This window comes from Lacerta agilis, chromosome 11 (assembly GCF_009819535.1).
Source record: "Lacerta agilis isolate rLacAgi1 chromosome 11, rLacAgi1.pri, whole genome shotgun sequence".
NCBI classification, from domain to species: Eukaryota; Metazoa; Chordata; class Lepidosauria; order Squamata; family Lacertidae; genus Lacerta; species Lacerta agilis.
This window is the reverse complement of record NC_046322.1, coordinates 44,531,352-44,552,282: the sequence shown is the minus strand read 5'-3', so window position 1 is coordinate 44,552,282 and position 20,931 is coordinate 44,531,352. Positions and strand designations below refer to the sequence as shown.

At 42.6% G+C, this 20,931-nt stretch overlaps 2 protein-coding genes across 3 annotated transcripts in view; one reads left to right on the top strand and one right to left on the bottom strand.

The window, feature by feature from the left end:
* DMXL1 (Dmx like 1) overlaps positions 1-8,442 on the bottom strand; it is a 69,583-nt gene extending 61,141 nt beyond the window's left edge. The window contains 2 exon segments of the mRNA XM_033164138.1: positions 964-1,089; positions 8,245-8,442. Of these exon segments, the coding sequence (XP_033020029.1) occupies positions 964-1,089; positions 8,245-8,331 (213 nt within the window). The 5' untranslated portion in view covers positions 8,332-8,442.
* A 7,140-nt stretch (positions 8,443-15,582) lies between these two features.
* The window catches only part of DTWD2 (DTW domain containing 2), an 85,917-nt gene continuing 80,568 nt past the window's right edge, over positions 15,583-20,931 (top strand). For both annotated transcript variants that reach the window (XM_033164164.1, XM_033164165.1), the window contains exon 1: positions 15,583-15,782. In XM_033164164.1, coding sequence (XP_033020055.1) covers positions 15,598-15,782 — 185 coding nt within the window. In that variant the 5' untranslated portion in view covers positions 15,583-15,597. The remainder of the gene's footprint in view (positions 15,783-20,931) is intronic.

Genomic DNA, 20,931 nt, shown 5'->3' with positions numbered 1-20,931 from the left:
TATTAACTATGGTTTAATGCATATCAGCAGAGTGCTGCTGCAGGCTGCTCTAAGTTTGTTTCACTTTCGTCCCATCCTGGCTATGGCAGGAACAACAAACAGCAAAGCCCTGTATTGTGTCATCAAAATCGTGGTTTGTTTCTTGCCCAAACAAACAACATGTGATAGCCAAGAAAACAAAAGAAGATAGTCTCATGAAAAATCCTGTACTAACTCAGCCACAAGATGTCTTAGCTGGCTATGTACCCACCGCTGTTGGAAGTGCCTGCCTTTGTGTGGACTTGGGCCCACATTCACAAAGAACTTTGTAGCATAATGATGACCAAACTGTTCTTCAAAAACACAGTACTGTATCAGACTCTAGAACACGGGTCCCTAAACTTAACTAGCCTTGGGCCGGTTCCTCTGGCGCCGATCGCGCGGCGGGCCAGAGGGCAGGGGAGCGCATGCCCATATGCGCGCACACTCGTTTTTTCCGGCGCGGCACCGGAAATAGCTTGTGCGTGTGTGCATAGGCCTCCGCAGACCTGGAAGTGCACCGGAAATGAAACTTTTGCATGCACACAAGCTACTTCCAGTGCTGCCCCGCGCCAGAAACGACGCTTGCGCATGCGCACAAGCTATTTCCAGTGCTGTGCCGACCCGGAGATGGGCAGCCGTGCTGCACTGGTAAGTGCGGGCGGCGGCAGCATAATTGGCTCGTGTGGGCTGTATCTGGCCTGCGGGCCTTAGTTTGGGGACCCCTGCTCTAGAATATAAACAGGAGTCTCTAGCAGAGGAATTGAAATAGCAGGATAGCTGGAAGCATAATTTTATCTACTTACATGCAGGTCCTTGTGAAGGGTTAGTACTAAAAGTATTTGAATAGTTTAATATCACCTTCAGACAGGATGGCATTGCAAAAGACATATTACAAGAACAAATCAGATAGGTAAATTTAACAAGAGTAGCACTACTACTTACCTTCCCTTGTTGCATAGAGCAATCTACACATCCCACTTGTATATTTCCATGTTTTGCTCCAGGAATTATTTGTAATCTTTCAAAATCAGTCCCCAATATCACAATATCACATCCTGATGCGTATGCCTAGAAAAAAAGGAAATTGTATAACTGCTCTGTATTTTTTTTGTAAGACAATTCAAAGGAAGGTGTATTTCAGTAATTAATCTTTAAATCCCATTTACCTAATCATCTGGTTTATATGTGTGGCCACATATTTAATCCACTGAACCATCCTTAACAAAAAAATTAAAGCTTTGTATTGCTGCTATGAGAAAAGCCACTTTGTAAGTAGCATACACATCCTGACTGGATAACAGTTAAGTTATTTCAATAACTAGGTAAAGGTAAAGGGACCCCTGACCATTAGGTCGAGTCGTGTCCGACTCTGGGGTTGCGGCGCTCATCTCGCATTACTGGCTGAGAGAGCGGGCATACAGCTTCCGGGTTATGTGGCCAGCATGACTAAGCCGCTTCTGGTGAACCAGAGCAGTGCACGGAAACGCCGTTTACCTTCCCGCCAGAGCGGTACCTATTTATCTACTTGCACTTTGACGTGCTTTCGAACTGCTAGGTGGGAAGGAGCTGGGACTGAGCAATGGGAGCTCAACCCATCGCGGGGATTCAAACCGCCGACCTTCTGATCAGCGAGCCCTAGGCTCTGTGATTTAACCCACAGCGCCACCTGCGTCCCAATAATTACCGGTACTTTCACACAAATTCAGCAAAATACATCTCTTGTGAACAAACACAAGCATTTATACACTTATATAAAGTCAAATCCAAGAAGTTTAGCTTCTGCTTATGGTCTGCTTAGAGAGAGACAAACCATAAGCCTGGGCTCAAACTTCAGACTCAGACATGTTTCTGGCCCCATGCAGTGCAGTAAGGAGCAAAGGGGAGAAAAGCACTTGTGTTTAAACATATAGTTTATTTGGAACAATGGTTTAATGTTTTGTGAGAACTTGGTCTATATGGGGGTGAGAAAATTTTCAGAAGGGTGTGGGGAATGAAGTGTACCCTGTTTCTCTCCTAGCTCCTGCAATCTCCCTGGAGAGGTTAATCTCATTGCACGTATACCTACAACACTAATCTGCCTTTAGGATATTGCTAGAGACTCAAGTAGGCCAAAAAACTGAACTTCTACATTTAGGGACAATGTTAGTTAGTTAGTTAGTTAGTTAGTTAGTTAGTTAGCTTATTATCCCATCCTTTCCTTCAATGAGTTCAAGATGGTATACATGGTTCTTCCCCTCTTCATTTAATCCCAACAACAACCTTGTGAGGTAGATTATGCTGACAGGTAGGGATTGGTCCAATGTCACCCAGTGTGCTTTATGGCCAAGTGGAGACTTGAATCCTGGTCTCCCAGATTTTAGTTCAATACTCTAACCATTATACCATGCTGGCTCTCTTTTGATTACAGGATGCTGTTGTAAGAATTTTAAGGTATTTTATTTATATATAATAATTGTTATTAATGTACCAAAACAAATAAGGCCACATGTCTGAAAACCAGCACAGGAAGACAGGCCTCACTCCCAATTGACCAAGTAGGTATTTCTTTGTCTCAGGAACAAAGGGGGGGTTGCCCCTCCAGCTACTCAGCAGACCTCTGCCTGAGTGATAATCTCTGGCATCCTGATATCTGAGTGTCAAAAGGTGTGATTAACTTGGCTGGGAGATAGGGAAATGTAAATATCTTTTGTTTCACCTGATGGGTTTTTGGTGGAGGGCGAGAGGAGACATGGGGGCAGGGTCCAAGATGCTACCAGACCCTCCCAATTTGTGACATAATTCTAATGTATGGAGGGGTGGTCTTGAGGTGGGGGGGGGATTTCAAAAGTCTATATAGGAGCTTGCGCACCTTTGTTCGGGGTCTTTTGCTTGCAAAAACACCCTGCTGCAGCAGTAATAAATAAAGGGCTACCGCCTTGCTTTGGGAGATTCTGTATCGTCTCTATTTATTCATAAGTGCTCTTGAGAGGAGGGGAGCCCTACTAAGGCTCTCTCCCCTGGGTTCATGGACTCCCTTTCTGGGGTTGAACCTAATTTTTATTACATTGCTATGGACAAAAGTAGATTGTTATATCATAATCTGCTTGAAAGCTTCCAGGAGCACCTAGCTGGTCACTAGTAAAGACACATTGCTGAACTACACTGCAAACTAACAGGAAGAACTCTTATGGCCTTGTCACCCATTAATGCAACTGCAACATTATATTTTGGGTACTTGCACAATATAATGAACACAGAACACTTCTTAGGAATGCAGCTGTATTTTAAATTGTGGCTAACTGAATCTGGAAGTGAAAGCTTTTGGTTTCCTCTTCACACCATCACTGGAGAAGCATATGAGGTTTGCTCAGATAGTGTTACAACAATTGTTGTTTGAGCGGCTCCCAACTCAACCCTGTCTCTCTTTTGATAAGACTTTTGACCAGGAGCCACATTATGCTTTGTTAAAAGAGCATAATCATAACATATCATAGAAGATGTAGAAACTGGGCTGTGCGTTGTCTTAAACCTTATCAAGATCTTCCAGGGCAGCTTTGGAGGACCAACCCTGTATGAACATCCGCATTACAAGTCTCCAAATATGTATTGCCAGGTAATAAGACTAGACACAGCTGCTAAATTCAGAGAGAAGCAACAAGTAAAAAAGCAACAGAAACTGCAATGTTTCTGGAACTCATATTGTTCTTAACATGCAATCAGTCAGACTGGCAGCCTCTGTAGGCAGTCCCCAAAGGGGACAACAGACCACCAATTCTATTGCTTAAGGAAGTTATTAGGAAAATAGCAGAGACTGATGAAAACCAAAGTATCTCCAGCTCAGGCTTAGCAACTCGTTAAGGATACAGTTAAATCCTAAGACTCCTCACTCTTCAGTCCCATTCTGAAGCTGCACCCCATCAACCCCTCAAATGGCAGCGAACTCAAGAGGCATACTGCTGCAAGCACTGAAAATGTGATGCTAGCACTTTAAAATGCTGGCATTTTGTTCTTTTTTGCATGGATTCAGTACCTCAAATTGTTATGCTGGCTCCTAAAGTATTGATTCTGATGCCTAGGAATTTAAATATGTTGCCAATGCTGAGCCACAGTTTTTAATACATTGGCTGAAGGAATTAATAGCCTGTTCAGTGCAATAAACTTAACAGAAATCAATTAAAATATTTATGCAGTTGTGTTAGTCAAGTAGAAGAAAAATATCCACAAAGCAGTAGTGCAGTAATACCTGCACTAGGACCAAGTAAAACTTCCCAAAACAATGAGCAATCTATTGAGTTTATCAGATTTTTTCTTCATGTTACCTTAAACAAAAGAGTGTGTGGGACTTCTTTTTTGCTGGGTATAATACAAATACCTGTCTTAGTTTTTAATAGTCTAAAAATGGAAATAGAGAAGGATGCTGTCACCTAAATGTTTGGTCTTGTCTGATAATAGGCATGTTTCTACCTAATGAAATTAATGGGATTTACACCTACATTTAAGGGTTGAATCTTAAATTAGATGGTGCAAAATAGAAATGTTTAGTCTCCCTCTGAAAAGCAGAAGCTGGAAGACATTCAGAACTTTCTTTAGCAACACAAATCAATGCATATCATTGCTATAATATTACAGCAACAATGTCCATGCACTCCCAATTGCACTGATGGTCAACACTGCTTAAAACAAAACAAAACACCCACAGTTTTCCTCATTGCATCTCTTGACATAACAATATAGAAAGGGGTGTTGGGAGAAAGAGCTTTTCCTATGACAAAGATACAATCTTAATAAAACATCAACTTATCCTCCACACCAGTGGCATTTTTTCCTACTTCTAGAAACTTTTCACAACAGAAAACTTATGAATAAATAGTTGAATTTTCATTTAAACAAGGAAAAGGCCTTCCAGGTCACCTCTAAGATAAAAATGTCCCAAGCTACTTGTGATGTAATCACTTCCTTGAATTCACACCAACAAGCAGTTACTGTTGACATTACTATGTTCTTGGACTATTTGATAAACAGTGCTTATGTTCATTTGCTCATTTTTAAAACAATGAAGAACCTGTCAGACCTTGAAGAACTAGAATTTTACTAGATGGTGCCATAATAAAAACATGGAGGGTGGCTCATAGAACTCAGCAAGCACAAGGTCCCAGTTTCAATTCCTGACGTCTCCAGTTAACCATCTCAGGTAGAAAGGCAGGGAGTAGTGGAATAATTCTGCAGGGAACTTTAGAGAACTGCTGCCCATCAGAGGAAATAAATCTAGGCTACTTGATCCACTGATATGACTCATATATGGCTAGATTTGGAAATTTGAAGCATTTAACAATTTTAATTTTAAGAGTGTACTTTTTGTTTTCTCTCGTAGTCTGATTGTTCTAACTCCTTTTAACATGTCTTAAGAACTTCTTGCTATTTTGCCAATCCAATACTTTGCACATGCTATGGGAGTGGAGTTACTTTCATGCCCCTTAGACTATTATGCAGAGGACCATCTTTTTATTATTGTTTACCTACTTGCACAACTATTGCAGGGATGGGAGATTAAAAGATAATATAATATTTTCCAAGACACATGCTACAACTACTTTGAATTAATAGCTAGTCTACAGTTTGCATGTATAAGACACCTCCATGTATAAGACAATCCCTATTTTTTTGAACCCAAAATTTAAAAAAAAAAACCCAGTTAAACATCAAACAGGGTGGTGGGGGGTGCACACGTGTGGGCAGCAGCAGAGCATGCTCCACTAACACCCAAAATTGGGCAAATTTGTTGAGCTTTCTTCAGAGTTCACCAAAGCTGGGCTCCCAGGAGGGACAGTGGCTACAATGTTCCGGCAGCTTCTTCACAGAATATAAGTGGTTTTTTTAAAAAATAAAAACAAAAACAACAACTGTGCATTCACCATCTGTGTATAAGACAACCCCAAACTTTTTACTAAACTTTTAAAGCAATTTTTAAAACATTGTCTTATGCATGGAAAATACTGTGATTTTAAAAGATCAGTTGCATTTTACTTAAGTTCATAACTTGGAAAACTTTCACTTTTCCTGATGATGTACAAAGTACTGGCAAAAAAGAAATGCTACGAAGTTGAATATAGAGAGATAGAAAGATACACACACACACACACACCCCACAGCAAGTCTGGAACACACATTCCAAAATAATACTTCCCATGTTTCTGTTATGGTATAACAACTGGAATCAACACAGTAGGTTTTCAGAACTTCCAGCACTGTCTTAGAACAAGTGTTGCAAATACTCTGAAAGACTGTAGTAAGACTCATCAGCTTTTTCTGGTCTACCTCTGCAACAAAACTTAAGAGTTTAACCATTTCATTCCAATAAATATGCAGACAAAATCTCAGATAATTAAATGTTGTAGCAAGGAGATATATGGCAGAAAGAGCCTAGAAACCAAACGTGCTTAGAAGTTCAGGCCCAAGTAACAGAGTTGTTCAATAGTGGAACAGACTCCTTCAGGAGGTGATGGGCTCTCTTTTCTTGGTGGTTTTTAAGCAGAAAGTGGATGGCCACCTGTCATGTATGATTTAGTTAAGATTTCTGCATCACAGGGGGTTGGACGAGATGACCCTTGGGATCCCTTCTAACTCTATGATATCAAGAAATATATTTTATTGCCATCCTATTAAGTAGCGTTAAAACGCAAGAAAAAAGTCTCACTATGAAACAAGTTATGAAGAATAAATGTTTCCAAAGACCACCAAAATATGCTTTATTCTCATTATAATTAGTCATAACTCAGGGAGGGCTATTGTTTTGTTTTTGTCTTATTATGTATGTTGTGTGTTGTTTTTTTGTATTTTATGTTTCTGTGATTCAGGAGTACAAAGAATATACAGTGTACACGCAATGCAAATCCCTAAGGAAAGGAGTAAGATCAAACTGTATTTCCCACACAGCTAAAAGGAGGAATAAACCATGTTTCAGTTTCTCTATCTCCAATTTCTAACTTGACATTATGTATAAAACAGGAATTGTGGCTTACAATCAATTCCAATCAACTGCAAAAGCAAGTGAACTTTAAAATACAAAATGAGAGCACAAAGTACATACTAATACAAAAGCAAACCAATAACTCCTCTCTCACAAACACATTTAAAAGGCCATATAATGTTTAATCAGGCAAAGGTCTGGTTATAGAGAAACATTTTTCCCTGGTACCTAAAGATATGTATGAAGGTGCCAGGTGAGCCTCTCTGGGGAGAGTATTCGACAAACAGGGAGCCAACACAGAAAAGGCTACCCTCTGGGACTCTTACAGAGAGGGAACACCAAGAAGAGCCTCAGATGATGACCAAAAAATAGTACTAATAATTAAGCCATAAGGAACTGTATATGCCCAAAAGTTGTTTCTAGCACGACCCTTTGTCTTGATTGCCCAATCACACACATTTTGTCACAAGTGCACAAGAATGCGAGTACTGCATTTCAAACCTCAAAGCCAAATATATAAACACCACGCTCAAATGTCACTTCCAGATGTTTTCGATTGGAAAGCACAGCTGTTACATAACAGGCAGGGTGATCAATAACAGCCTCAGAAACAAGACAATCACAATCTAGATGTTTCCAGGGGCCCACAACTGCCCTATCTCTTGGCCAGTTGTCCTTGATCTCCCTTCAAAAGAAAAGGAGAACTCTGCCTCCCTGAACACGTTTCAAACCGTAAGGCTCTAAAGCAACAACAACAATAATAATAACAATACAAATTAATAAAAATAAAGGGAGATACCTCTGAGCATGTGGAGAATGCCTCTGTGGCATTAATGCAACCCGACTCACCCTTACGCCCAAGCACTTCGGAAACTAACCACAGCTCAGATGAGGAGTGCGCATTATTGCAAAAAAAAAAAAAAAAAGGTAGAGCAGCGGCAAAAATGCTTGCAGCAGGAAAATAAAGGGAATTGATCTGCCCCGTCATGGCAAAGCAAGGGCCCGATCTCGTGCACGCTCAGCTCCCGACGCCAACACAGGCTCGGCTCCGGTCTCGGGCGTGTTTGAACAAGGCACCTGCCGGCGGCCGAGCGTCCCACCCGCACCGGTGCCATCGTCCCTGACGCAAACTGCCCGCCCGCGCGCCCTCTTCGCCTGCCGGCCGAGGGAGGCCGAACGCTGCCCGGGGAAGGGGCGTCGTCGGAGGCGGCCTGAGAGGTGGAGACCCGCTTGCCGCGGTGGCACCGGAGCTGAGGAGGAAGAGGAGGAAGACTCACCGTGAAGGGATGCCCGCCGACATTCCCCACGGAGAAGCAGTTGTCCCCGGGGTTGACAGCCCCCGTCAGCACCTGGTGCAGGTTCATAACGGCGAGGCTTGCCTCCCGCTTTCAGAACCGACGCTCTCCCCCAACGGGCAGGGCAGCTGAGACACCCGGAGCCGCTCGGCCGCGGCTAGTCCCGCAGGGGGCGGCGGCGGCAGCGTCGGTGGCACATAGTGGGGGGCGGGGCCTTCCTCCGAGGCTCCTCCCCTTTGCGGGCAGAGGCAACGTCCGTGACCTCAGGGGGCGGGCGGAGGAGCCCCTCGCGAGCGCGGACTTCCTCCCTCAAACCGGCTTCCTACTGGCCCTCGCAGAGCTCTCTCTCGCTCAGCCTACAATAGCGGACCGACCCTCTCATGCGAATCGAACCATCGCGAGAGCGGGATCGACCATGACGTCGTCCGGTTCACCCAGCAACCCGCGAGCTCCCTCCTTCCCCCCCCCCCCATTAGGGATCGTTTATGTACGCGTGCGCTAGGACTATGAGAGAGGGAGGGAGAGAATAAGGTCCGGAACATGCGCAGTTGCGGCTGCGTGCCTCTGGGAGCAAAAAAGACACGGAAGCCAGAGCCGCCCGCGCGCAGGCGCATTGGTGGCTCGGGAAGGAACGTCGACTTAAGGGAGGAAGGAGCGCAAGCGCAGTAGAACCGTTTAGTAGTCCATGGCGGGGTGTGGCTGTTGTCACGTATTCGTCATGACCGTGAGGAAGGGTGGCGTGGAGTGGAGTGGGGTGGGGGAGAGTGTGTCGGGCTGGGTGTGGTAGAGGAGCCGGTGTGTTCTGTTCCCGCAGGGAGGATCCTGGAGCCAAGGCTACGCAGCTGTGAAAGTGTCCAGTGAGGATGTGGGAGGAGGATATGAGGAGACTGGGAGCCAAGGGATGTACGTGGCAAATTGGTGAAGAAGCGCGGCTCTGCTGTTAGAAAATAAAGCCTTGGAGAGGAAAGTTAGCTAAAAACTATCCCTACCTTCCTCTTCACCAAAGTCTCGATCTGGATCTCCTAATTCCATTTTTTTTAAGCCACTAACAAATGTCTAGGAAGCAGAACACCGTTAGCAATTGCATGAATGGCACTGCATCTGGTCTGGCCCTAAAACGACCTTGTACCCTTGTTGGTTGGCATCTTGTCAGTCCCGGGACGGCTTCGGGGGTGAAGTCAAAACCGTTGGAGAATGGCATTCACCTGCTGCGGCTTTCATAACTGCTGCCTCCTGCATTGCTTTTGCTGCATAAGCAGCATCGAAGTACCAAGGCAGTGTGTATGGAGAACTTGGGCTGCCCAGATGATATAAGACCTTGCCCCCTCCCTCCCCATACCTCCCTGATATAGTCCAAAGGAAAGCAGAGCAATACATTTGACGCAAGCTTGGCTGCAGGAGTTGCTGGAAGGAGACAAACAAGACACATTCCAACCCCCTTACAGGCTCCACTTTGGATTTGTATAGGATTTACTCCTCCTTAGACTTTTTCTCTTGAAGATGTCCCACAAGGCAGTGAGTACAGATGGTTCCGCAGAGTTTACTCCTGAAGCCTTTCTCACAAATGAGTATGGCCACAAGGCAGTGGAGGTTTAGGATCGGAGTTTTCCTTCTCCTATATGGGGCTACCTTCCCATGTTGAGTAGCCTCATCTGCCCCACTCATTTCCCTAAACAGCACATGCAGAAGTCCGCTTCTTGACTATTGGATCCACTATTGGTGTCCACTCAATCAGCTGGAGTCTCTTCACATGCAGGGGATACCTTAATGTGTGGCAAACCGTAACACCTGCCTTCTGTTTGTCCAAAAACAAATTAACAGTTCTGGATAATTTGTAAATAGTAACTGACCCCCCCCCCCATAGTAATCCTGGAGCACTCTCATTGTTACAGTATCATTACACACTCAGCTTCCTCTGCACTCAAAAAAATAGTTCAAACTGTTTTTGTGCATTACGTTCCCATTATTAGTCTGCCACTTTGAAATATGCAGTAGCCATAAAGTGCAACATTTTTCATATTTCAGTGGGGCTTACTGCTGAGTAAATGTAAATAGGATTGTAATTATATTAAGTGTCACTGTAGTTTGAATATATTTTCAGAAAAGGTCAGGTTAACTCGTCTGATGCAACTGGCATTATGAATTTAGCTTTAAGTCTTATATAAATGTGAGGTGACCTTATTGTGCTATATGTCCTGAGCATTGTTTTAAGGCGAAGCTGGTTTAAAAACATTTAAAATCAATAGAGTATATTTTCCCAGATAATGTGACATGACCTTGTGATGCTGGCAAGGAGAAGGTATTGGGGTAAAGTGAGGGAAAAGTGGTGTGTAGAGAAAACAAAAATGTGTTTTTATAAAACTTGATACTTTAAAAAAATTATCTGAGTTCAGGTCGGTGGAGTAGTAGAAGAAGAGTTGTATACATGGAATATAGTTAATCCTGTGCATTTTCTGGTTATCCCAGTTACTAACAAATGCTAAAGAGAATAATGTGGGATTCCAAAATAATTGTCTTTTAGTATAATGATTTTAGCAGCACTCTCTTACACATGTCTACTTATTCCCAGTAAGTAAGCTTACTCTCTGGTACATGTATATAGTATTGCAACCTCAATTTAAACTTAAAAAATCAGCTGGTTTCCAATTCAGCTAAAGGTAGTTCTGAATATATACCATTGACACCAATGTGACAGTCGTCATTAAAATCCTAATGCTTTCAGTGGAAGAAAATTCTATGCATGGTTTATTTAGTGCAATCCTATGCATGGATTATTTAGAAATATACCACTGTGTTAACTGCTAAGTATGCATAGGATTTCCAGAATAACCTAAGCACCTTTACTCAGAATTTCTGATGAACAGTACCAGCTCCACAATAATCTACTGTGTGGAAATGTCCTTCGTCTTGACTATTTTCAGCAGAATTGAGGTCTTGGTATAAAGAAACATGAATCTGTTTCTTAAAGTTTAGGACTTCATTTGTGAACTTAGGCAACTTGCTATTTTAGTTTTTGTTCAACTGTCTAAAATCAGGCAGCAGTTCTTTCTGAAGTTCCCCTCTTTTGGTTATCATAAGCAATTAACTGTATGGCTGTTCATGATCATATGTTACTGACTACTGAAATCCATGGGATGGAAAGCAGAAGGCTTAAATGAGAATGCAGAAGAGAAGAGTTTCAAATTGGGGACTTTCCATGGTGTTGGCAAACCTATTTAACAATTATTTCTCATAGTTCAGAAATATCTACAGAAAAGGGACACCTTCAGTGAAAAATTAACATTGAGCTGCAAAAAAAGAGTAATTTCTATGCAGTATTCGAGAACATATTGGCAGAGCTACTCATGGAGAACATTGTTTTAAGAAGTGAAATCATGGTTTTAAAGTTTCAATACCAACAAAATTAATCACAATCCTGAAATATCAAATAGGTTTGGGGCAGAATATTTTGCTCTGATTTTTTCCCCCCTGTGCAATACTATACCAGAAATGGTTCGTGCACATTTGAAAGCCTTTTTAAAAAAAGAAATGTAACTAATGTATTCATGAATGCCTATAAAACTTATCTTCAGTATCCCACTACAGAGATATAAGCATTGGTGCGTTTCAAAAAATACTTCACTATACCATATTACAGGAATGTAAACTGCCCGCTTATGAGCACATGCCTCATCTACCTTACAGTACCTCTCTGTCTCAGACATAGTTCTTTGCTAGCACTTCCTTTGGAGAACCTTTAAGTGGAAACTGAACCTGGAGGAACCTCATGAATGCAACTTATGAGCTGTACTAACGAGCTCTAACACCACCTCTCAAAATCACTAACTTGCATGCTTTGGAACAAACACACTAACAGCCTAGTAATAAATGTCTATAGATGTAAAGGAATTCCCCTTCTTTGTGCCTGCTCCATGAGATGTCCGGAGGTTGGCAAAACAGGAACAGGCTTTTTCTGCAGTAGCTCCTTGCTTCTGGAATGCCCTCCCCAGGGAGGCTCGCCTAGCACCTGTTACATATCTTTAGGCACTAGGCAAAAACACTCCGCCCATGCCTTTGGCTAATATAAACAATGGCCTTTTAAGCTGTTGGGGGGTATTGATTTTTTGTTTTGTTACTGTGTTGTGTGTTTTGATACTGTAAACCTCCAAGTGCTCCTTGGATGAAGGGTGGTATAGAAATTTAATAAATCGTAGAATCATAGACCCGTATAGTTGAAAGGGACCCAAGGGTCATTTAGTCCAACCCCCTGCAATGCAGGACTTTCAGCCAAAGCATCCATGACAGATGGCCATTAATAAAAATAAATAATAATTACTTAGTAATACTAAGCAGAAATATTTTGGATCTTTTAAAAATATACCTAAGTGCCTAGAGAGGGATAGAAGTCCTGTCTAGGCCAAAGACATTGAGGCAGGATACACCTGTCCTCTTTGTTGTGAGCACTCCCTTGGAATGTTTTCCCAGTCTGCATCTGTATCAAATTGTTTTTAAGATGTTTGTTTTTAAGGTGTTTTAGTGTTTGTTGTTGCCAGCCTGAGCTCCTTTATTTATTTCATGAATAAATAAATAAACAAACAAACAAACCTGAAGTTACTGGGAGGAACTGATGGTCTGGGGGGTTTTGAATTTACTCCTGAGGAGACTGAAGTGGAAAAGGGAAACTTTGCCACTCTGGAGAAAGAAGCACACTGAAGCAGCCACCCTGGGAGAAGAGGGCCGCTGAAAGCTTTGTTGTTGGGAAAATATGCAGACCACAGAAGTGAAGCAGCATTTCCGAAATGAGGGCTTGCATACAGCTGACCCAATGTGTTCAGCTGCTTCCTTTGACCCCTTTGCCAGGTATGGCCCATGTACCCCTTCCCCAGAATTACAACACACTGTGTATAAGCAATTCTATGCAGTTAGAATATCTTGATATTCTATATCATTGATATTAACTTCTCTTTTTGTTACAGATCAGTATCGTGCCATTTAGTAATTTTATTCAGTTTCACTTTTCACATTGTTTGGATGTATTTGTACTGAAAACACCTTAGGGCCTCCCTGGCTATGTTGACACATGATACTTCGGCACACAAAGTCCTTGCATGTGAAAGCACAGCGTGGATTTCTGGGCAAAGGGGCTGTTTACTTCTTAATATTAGCAGCACAGAACCTGTTGGCATATGAAATCTTCTTTCCCCCTTAACACTGCAAAGAATTGTGCATGGGACTTAAGGAAATAAGCTCACATATCTGCTGTATCAGATGAAAGGCACATCTAGCATCTTATTCTCACAGTGACTGACCAGATATCTGTTGAAAGCCCACAAATAGGCCATAAGTGCAATGAACACTTGTCATTCATAGCAACTGGTATTAACTGGCATATTGCCTCTAACATGAAGGCTCTAAACTTAGCCATCGTGGATAGTTACAACTGATAGCGTTATCCTCCATGAATTTACAAAACATCTATTAAAATCATCCAGGTTGGTGGCCATCACTACATCTTGTCAGAGAGAATCCCATCATTTAACTATGCATGGTGGGAAGTATTTTTTTAATTGTCTATCCTGAATCTTCCAACAGTCAGCTTTACTGGATGTCTATAAGTTTCGTGTATTGAGGGATATTTTCTCTTTAAAACTAGCCCCTCCCCAACTAACCTTTCATCACAAGTAAGTTGCTTCATCCCCTTGCTCTTTTTGGTTGTCCAGTTGTGAAGCCTTTCCAGTTCTAGTCTGATGAGAAGTGACCATAACAATAAACATCATCCCAAGTGTAGTTGCACTGTAGTATTGTGTAATGGTGTGACAATACTGGCAATCTTATCTTCAATCCCTTTCCATTTATCCCTATCGTGGAATTTGCCTTTTTCAAAGCTGTTGCACAGCTATCCACTGTGCCCCAGTCTCTCTCATTCCTAGTCAGCCAGCACCAGTTCAAGCTCTCTTAGCATAGCATAGTATGTGAAATTAGGATTTTTTTGCCCTAATGTGCCATCAGTTTTCACTTGCTTACATTGAATTGCATTTGCTATTTTACTATCCATTCAGTTTGGAAAGATCCTTCTAGAACTCCTGGCAATATTATTAATATGCACAATTTGGTGGTTATCAGCAAGCATGGCTACTTCACTGCTCACTTGCAATTCTATAGGGGTGTTCTTTTTTACATTCTATAAGTGTGCAGTCTTTGAACCTGGGTACACAAGCAGTAGAGCTGTACATTCATAGTTATTCACATGTAACATTCAGCAAGTGAACAATCTTTAGTATGCACACATCTACTGCAAGCAAAAGGAAACAGATTCAATGACTTCTTACAATTGAAACAATTCCATTTTACTGGCAACAAGGCAGGGCATGTCAGTCATGTTGTACTTCCTGAAAAGGTTTCTTACAAAGGTTTACATTCAATAATAAGAATTGTGGCAGTGTGGAATCTAGTGTTGCTCTTCATTTCCCCTTTTTCAAACTTGCTCCAGTGAGCTTTACAACTGAAGTTGACCCATGGGGGCGAGAAGAAGAGAACTCCTAAGACTATTAAGTCCAAGGTCTAAAATTAACTAGCTTCACCAATGGAGTTTGGAAAATAAGAAAAATAAAGAGCGACATTGCATCCAACTCTGCCACTATTCTTACTTGGTAGGAAACTGTTTCAGGAAATACGGTACATCGGGACTGGCATGCCCTGCCTTGCTACCAGCAAAAAGTAATTGCTTCAATGACGCATGTGATAAGGCTCATTGAAGCCATTTCCTTTTGGTGGCATCATTGCGATTGCACATTCTGTGAATGACGTATGTGAATATATGAATGAGTGTACATTCCTTGAATGTACTAATATCACTAATGAGCAAGTTAAAAAAAAAAATCTTGTTCATAAAGCTGATCTTTGGAGGATCTGCACCTCCTACATCCCCCCTCTGAGAAAACTGTCCATTTTCTTATTCTCTTACTTCCAGTTCCTTAATCATTAACTGATCTATAGGAGAACTTGCTGTGCCGCAGAAACAAGATTTCCTAGACGTTACTACAAGCGGAGAACACATCTGAACTCTCAGGATCCAGGTAAAACGGTGATTCGCACCCAGCACTTAGCACAGGTATTTCCCGGCTCAAAAGAGGCAAAGGCAGCATTCTGCCGGGAACAGCCAAAGCCTTTGAAGAGCACGCTGCTTCCCGATTGGCTGGAGCCGCGTTTCTGATTGGCTGAGCATGTCCGGCGGGGGCGGGAGAAGAAGGAAAGCCCTTTCCCCCATCACACGGCCGGCCTCGGCGCGTTTCAACTTTCGGGGACCGGCGGGGTCCTAGCGCCCTCTTCCGAACGTTCCGGCGCAGGCCAGAAGCGATGGAGGAGAGGGAGACGCCGGCAACGGATGCGGCGGGGGGCAGAAAAGACGAGGAACCGCTGCTGAGTAGGCCCGCGCTTCCCGCTCCGGCGAGCGGTCCCGAGGAAGAAGCGGAAGACTGCGGGGGGCTCTGGGAGCTTCCCGTGGAGCTCAGCGCGCGGAGGCCGGAGTGCGGCCGTTGCGGGTGAGTGGATAGAATGAAGGCAGGCCGCCGTTGCGCGCGTAGGTCACGTGACACCGCCTGTCCGCCCGCGTCCCCTAGTGGCAGAGAGGCTACGGTGCACCTTCGCCACCACTTTCCCCCGCTTCTCAGTTTTATGGTGCCTCTGAGGAAAAGAAGGATCTCTCTCTTCTCTTCCCCTCCCCTCCCCGCTTTGTTACTACCTTTAAAAGATATATATATATATATATAATATTAGATCAGGCTTCCTCAAACTCGGCCCTCCAGATGTTTTGGGACTACAACTCCCATCATCCCTACCTAGAAGGACCAGTGGTCAGGGATGATAGGAATTGTAGTCTCAAAACATCTGGAGGGCCGAGTTTGAGGAAGCCTGGATTAGATTGTTGGCTCGTTTGGATAAGATAAGTTAAGGTACTGCTGCTTCCCCCCCACCCACCCACCCCCCGCCATCAAGAGAGCCAGCAGTGGCGCATAGTGGTTAGAGCGTCCGGCGGCGAAATCCAAAGTTCAAATCCCTACTCAGCCACGAAGCTCACTGGGATGCAGCGAGACATACCTCTGAGGAAATATGCATAGGATCCCCGTTACATTTGGGTTTGACAGAATATTACATCTTATGATCTAACCATATAATGTGACCTTTTTGAAGGCATATGCGATAGCCACAAAGCATCATGCATTGGTTACACTGTGCTGCCATCTAGTGAGCAAATGTGTTCTTGCAAGTTTTTGTATTAAAAAAAACACACCCCTGAATCTAAAAACACCCCTATGCATCTTATTTATTTTGGCAGTTGAAGTAATAGTGGTTGACTGTGGTCCATGAATTTCATCACATCTATTCAGATTACTTACTTAGCAGTATGCAACCCCTTACATGTTTATAGAGGCACAGTTGATCTAGGAAATTAGACAGACAGACACACACACACACCCAAACACAATTTGCCTGTCTGCTTTTCCTCATAGGCTTTCTTGCTGCCTCCTCAATTTTCTAATTGGATTATGAAATCTTAGCTTGCATTTATGAAAGTAGAAAAGAAGAAGAAAGAAACCTGTCTAAAATTATTTATGTATAATATGTATGTATGTGTCAGTCCAAGAAACTATGATTCAAATGTTTTAACAGACCAAGTGGAGGATTCAATTAATTTGCATAGTGGAGTCTTGCAAATAACTGCCTTGTGCTCCATAGCTATGAAGTTGACTGAACTGGTGAAATTTAGTAAACCAGAGTTCCTGTTATAAACTATTATTTCACAGTTCCTCTGTGAACTTTTTATCATACTCATGCCAGTGCTTCTGGGCTTTAGAGATATCTGCTAGCCTTGACATTTTTGCTCATAACAAAATAAGAAATAAAAAAATTCCTTCCAGTAGCACCTTAGAGACCAACTAAGTTTGTTCTTGGTATGAGCTTTCGTGTGCATGCACACTTCTTCAGATACACTGAAACGGAAGTCACCAGATCCTTAAATATAGTGAGAGAGTGGGGAGGGATATTACTCAGAAGGGTGGTGGGAATGGGTGATTGGCTGATAGGTGTGGAAAACCTGTTGACGACTGTTAACGACTGCAATTGGTCTTACAGGAAAAAGCAAGGGATGAGATGGCTAAAGATAGCTTTGTCATGTATAATGGGATAAGAATCCAATGTTTTTGTTCAGACATTTTTGCTCATGTGAGTCATGGCCACCATCACCAAGAGAGGTTTATTAAATTTAACTTTTGAGATTTGTCAGTCAAAGAGAGAGAGAGAGAGAGGAGTATTTGAAATAGCTCATTCGTAATTCAGCGGAAAGGCTGCCTTGACTTAGAGAATTAATGCACTGGCTAATTTGCTAGATGGAGGGAATAAGCTTTGCAGGTGAAGAGAGATGTTTTAGTCCCTCCTAATTAAGTCCCTAATGGGTATGTTTCAAGACATCAGGGCTTTTCAGATGTAAGCTTTTCAGAAAAAGATAGGCCTTTCTGTCCATCTCGTGCCTGACAGGGTAGAATTACTTATATGTACTTCTTACAGTGCTTCCTCTAACATAAATTTGACCTTGATAATTGTTGCATGGTGATGTTAGGTGCTCTTTTTGCAACAATTTCCATCATTTAATAGATATATCTGTATAATCCACCAGTTCTTTGAAAGACTCTGCTATTTCAGGAAGCCTGTTGTTGTTGTTGTTCAGTTGTGTCTGACTCTTTGTGACCCCATGGACCAGAGTATGCCAGGCACGCCTATCTTTCACTGCCTCCCGCAGTTTAGCCAAACTCATGCTAGTCACTTCAAGAACACTATCCAACCATCTCATCCTCTGTCGTCCCCTTCTCCTTGTGACCTCCATCTTTCCCAACATCAGGGTCTTTTCTAGGGAGTCTTCTCTTCTCATGAGGTGGCCAAAGTACTGGAGCCTCAGCTTCAGGATCTGTCCTTCCAGTGAGCACTCAGGGCTGATTTCCTTCAGAATGGATGGGTTTGATCTTCTTGCAGTCCATGTGACTCTCAAGAGTCTCCTCCAGCATCATAATTCAAAAGCATCAATTCTTCGGCAATCAGACATCTTTAGAAACAGTTTTTAGTTCCAGTCCTCTTTCAGACATCCCCTCCATGTCTGTCCTAGTAATAATCTCGGTTTGTAGCAAGTATTTGCATGTTTTGGTCTTGTGGTAACAATGTTACCGTATGTATTGACACTTGAGCAGTGCTTTCCAAACTTCTCCAATTCCATTTCCCCTTCTAAACCTACTCTACTTTCCCCTTCTCCCAATGCTTTGCATGCAGAAGGTCCCAAGCTCAGTCTCTAGCATCTGTCCCAAGCTGTGAAAGACCCCAGTCTGAAATCCTGGTGAGCCATTGCCAGTGCTGAGCTAGATGGATCAGTGGTCTGATTTAGTGGATTGCCGGTAGTTGTTTGATTTGGTATAAGGGCGCTTCGCCTGTTGGTTGGCAGATGTGCCGAGATCCTCATATGTAGCAGAGTGCATGTTAGTCTGCTTTTGTGTACAAGGATGTATAGATGAGATAATGGGGTATTATTTTGTAATAGAATGTGTCCCGGTCCTCCAACTCTTTTTGCCCATCTTCTGCCATTCGTCTGCTTATCCGATACATACAGCTCTGAATTTAGTATAGGAATTGTGCTTTGCACTCCCCTAGAGCATCTAATGCCTGCGAAGGGGACATAAAGATGCTCTTGGAATAGAAGAGGATGCAGAGGATGCACTTTTTCAGGAAATGACCTGAAGAATGGGAGGAGAAGTGGTCCTCCTCCTGCTCCTGCCTACTTAAGCTGCTAAGTGTTCCCAACTCTCTCCTCAATGTACACTCCATGTACCAGAATCAAAGTTGTGTGGCTTATAGGGATGAGCAGTTCTGGCAGTGGTAGCTATGGGATCTAGGCCATGTTACAAGTGTGTGCACATGCTGTTCATCTTGCCCAGATGCGTTGGACCATCGTCTCATAGTTTCTGTACCAGCCTATTTTTCTCATATTGGCGAATAACATCATTTCACTTATATGAAAGGATGTAAAGAAAACCAAATGGATGCATCCTTGGAATAGTTTCCTGCCTCTAGTAACACCAAATGAGCCTAACTTCTGAACACTGTATTAGGTTTTGTTTTGAAACACCGCAATCCTTTGCATGTTTACTCAGAGGTCTTTTGAGTTGTCACACAGTGTTTAATCCTGTGGTTTAATCCTAGGTAAGTGTGCAGCTTTGTCACGCAACATTGGTAGTCTGGGAAATGATATTGGGAATTGGATGGATAGGTAGATGTTGGGAATTCTTAGAAAACTTGAATAGGAATAGTTGGTTTCACATACCTTCTGATTTGTTTGGCATTTGTTTAACAATTAGGATTGTTGCCAATACTGGAACATCTTTTTGACTACTAAAATCTAGTCACTGGAATATCCCTTGGATATCTCTGGCACCAGAGAAATGTGAACCAACATATTTGTTTTTATTTCAATCTCATACTTGCATCAATATTACAGGTAGGTAGCCGTGTTGGTCTGCCATAGTCAAAACAAAATAAAATAAAAAAATCCTTCCAGTAGCACCTTAGGGACCAACTAAGTTTGTTCTTGGTATGAGCTTTCGTGTGCATGCACACTTCTTCAGATACTTTGCACACAAAAGCTCATACCAAGAACAAACTTAGTTGGTCCCTAAGGTGCTACTGGAGGGATTTTTTAAATTTTATTTTGTTTTGCATCAATATTGGTATACTCAGGGCTTTTTTCAGCTAGAAGTTGCCAGACCTTAGTTCCGGCACCTCCTGGGTGGGCACCATTGCCATTATAAGAGAAGGTGTTCATGGTGAGTTCCGGCACCTCTTTTTCTGAAAAGATTACACTGGGTATACTACATGTTCAATTCTTAAATGTGGTAGCACAGTGAGTTAGGATCACATTTTAAGACCTGGTTGGGGGTTGATTATTACATGATGAGTTCTGATCTTTTCAGGCCATCCGCCCCGCGCTCATTCCATTTGGCTGCTACCTGTTTTGATCTGTTGACATTAAAACACACACACACACAATTAGACATCATTGGATGGCCATGTCCCTTGACGGATGAGAACAAAGAGCCTCTGCCTGTAGCAGTGACTAATCTTGTTAATTAATGTCATTACCTTTTGATTTGCTTTGTCTTCTGTGATTGTATTAACTGTAGCCTTGCCTTGAGGAATGTGTCTTATTGTATGGGACTGAGAAAAGAAGGATATTTCAGTGCAGATTGAAACATCATAAACTGTATCAGTATTGTTATAAGAATCCTAAGGTCCCAAATATAAAATAAGCGTTCATAAATTTACAAGGCAAACACATACATAAGTATATAAACCACGTGTCTAAAATAGCACAGGAGAACAATCCTGAAGTCATTTTGACACTCCCAGTGACCTCAAATATTTCTCTGCAAGGAGGAAGGCAATGGGAAGGCCTCTCTCCATTGTCTTTTGCTTACCTTTCTTAAGGGCGTATTTGTGTGGGCGAATAGGATGAGCTTGTGACCTGGATTCAGGAATTAAAGTATTTACCATCACAAAAGAGTGGCCTGGCTGTCCAAGTAATGCAATCAGTGACCATTTTCAGGTATCCTGGCAGACAGGATTTCTTCTGTAGACCGCCTCTTTCTGTGATGT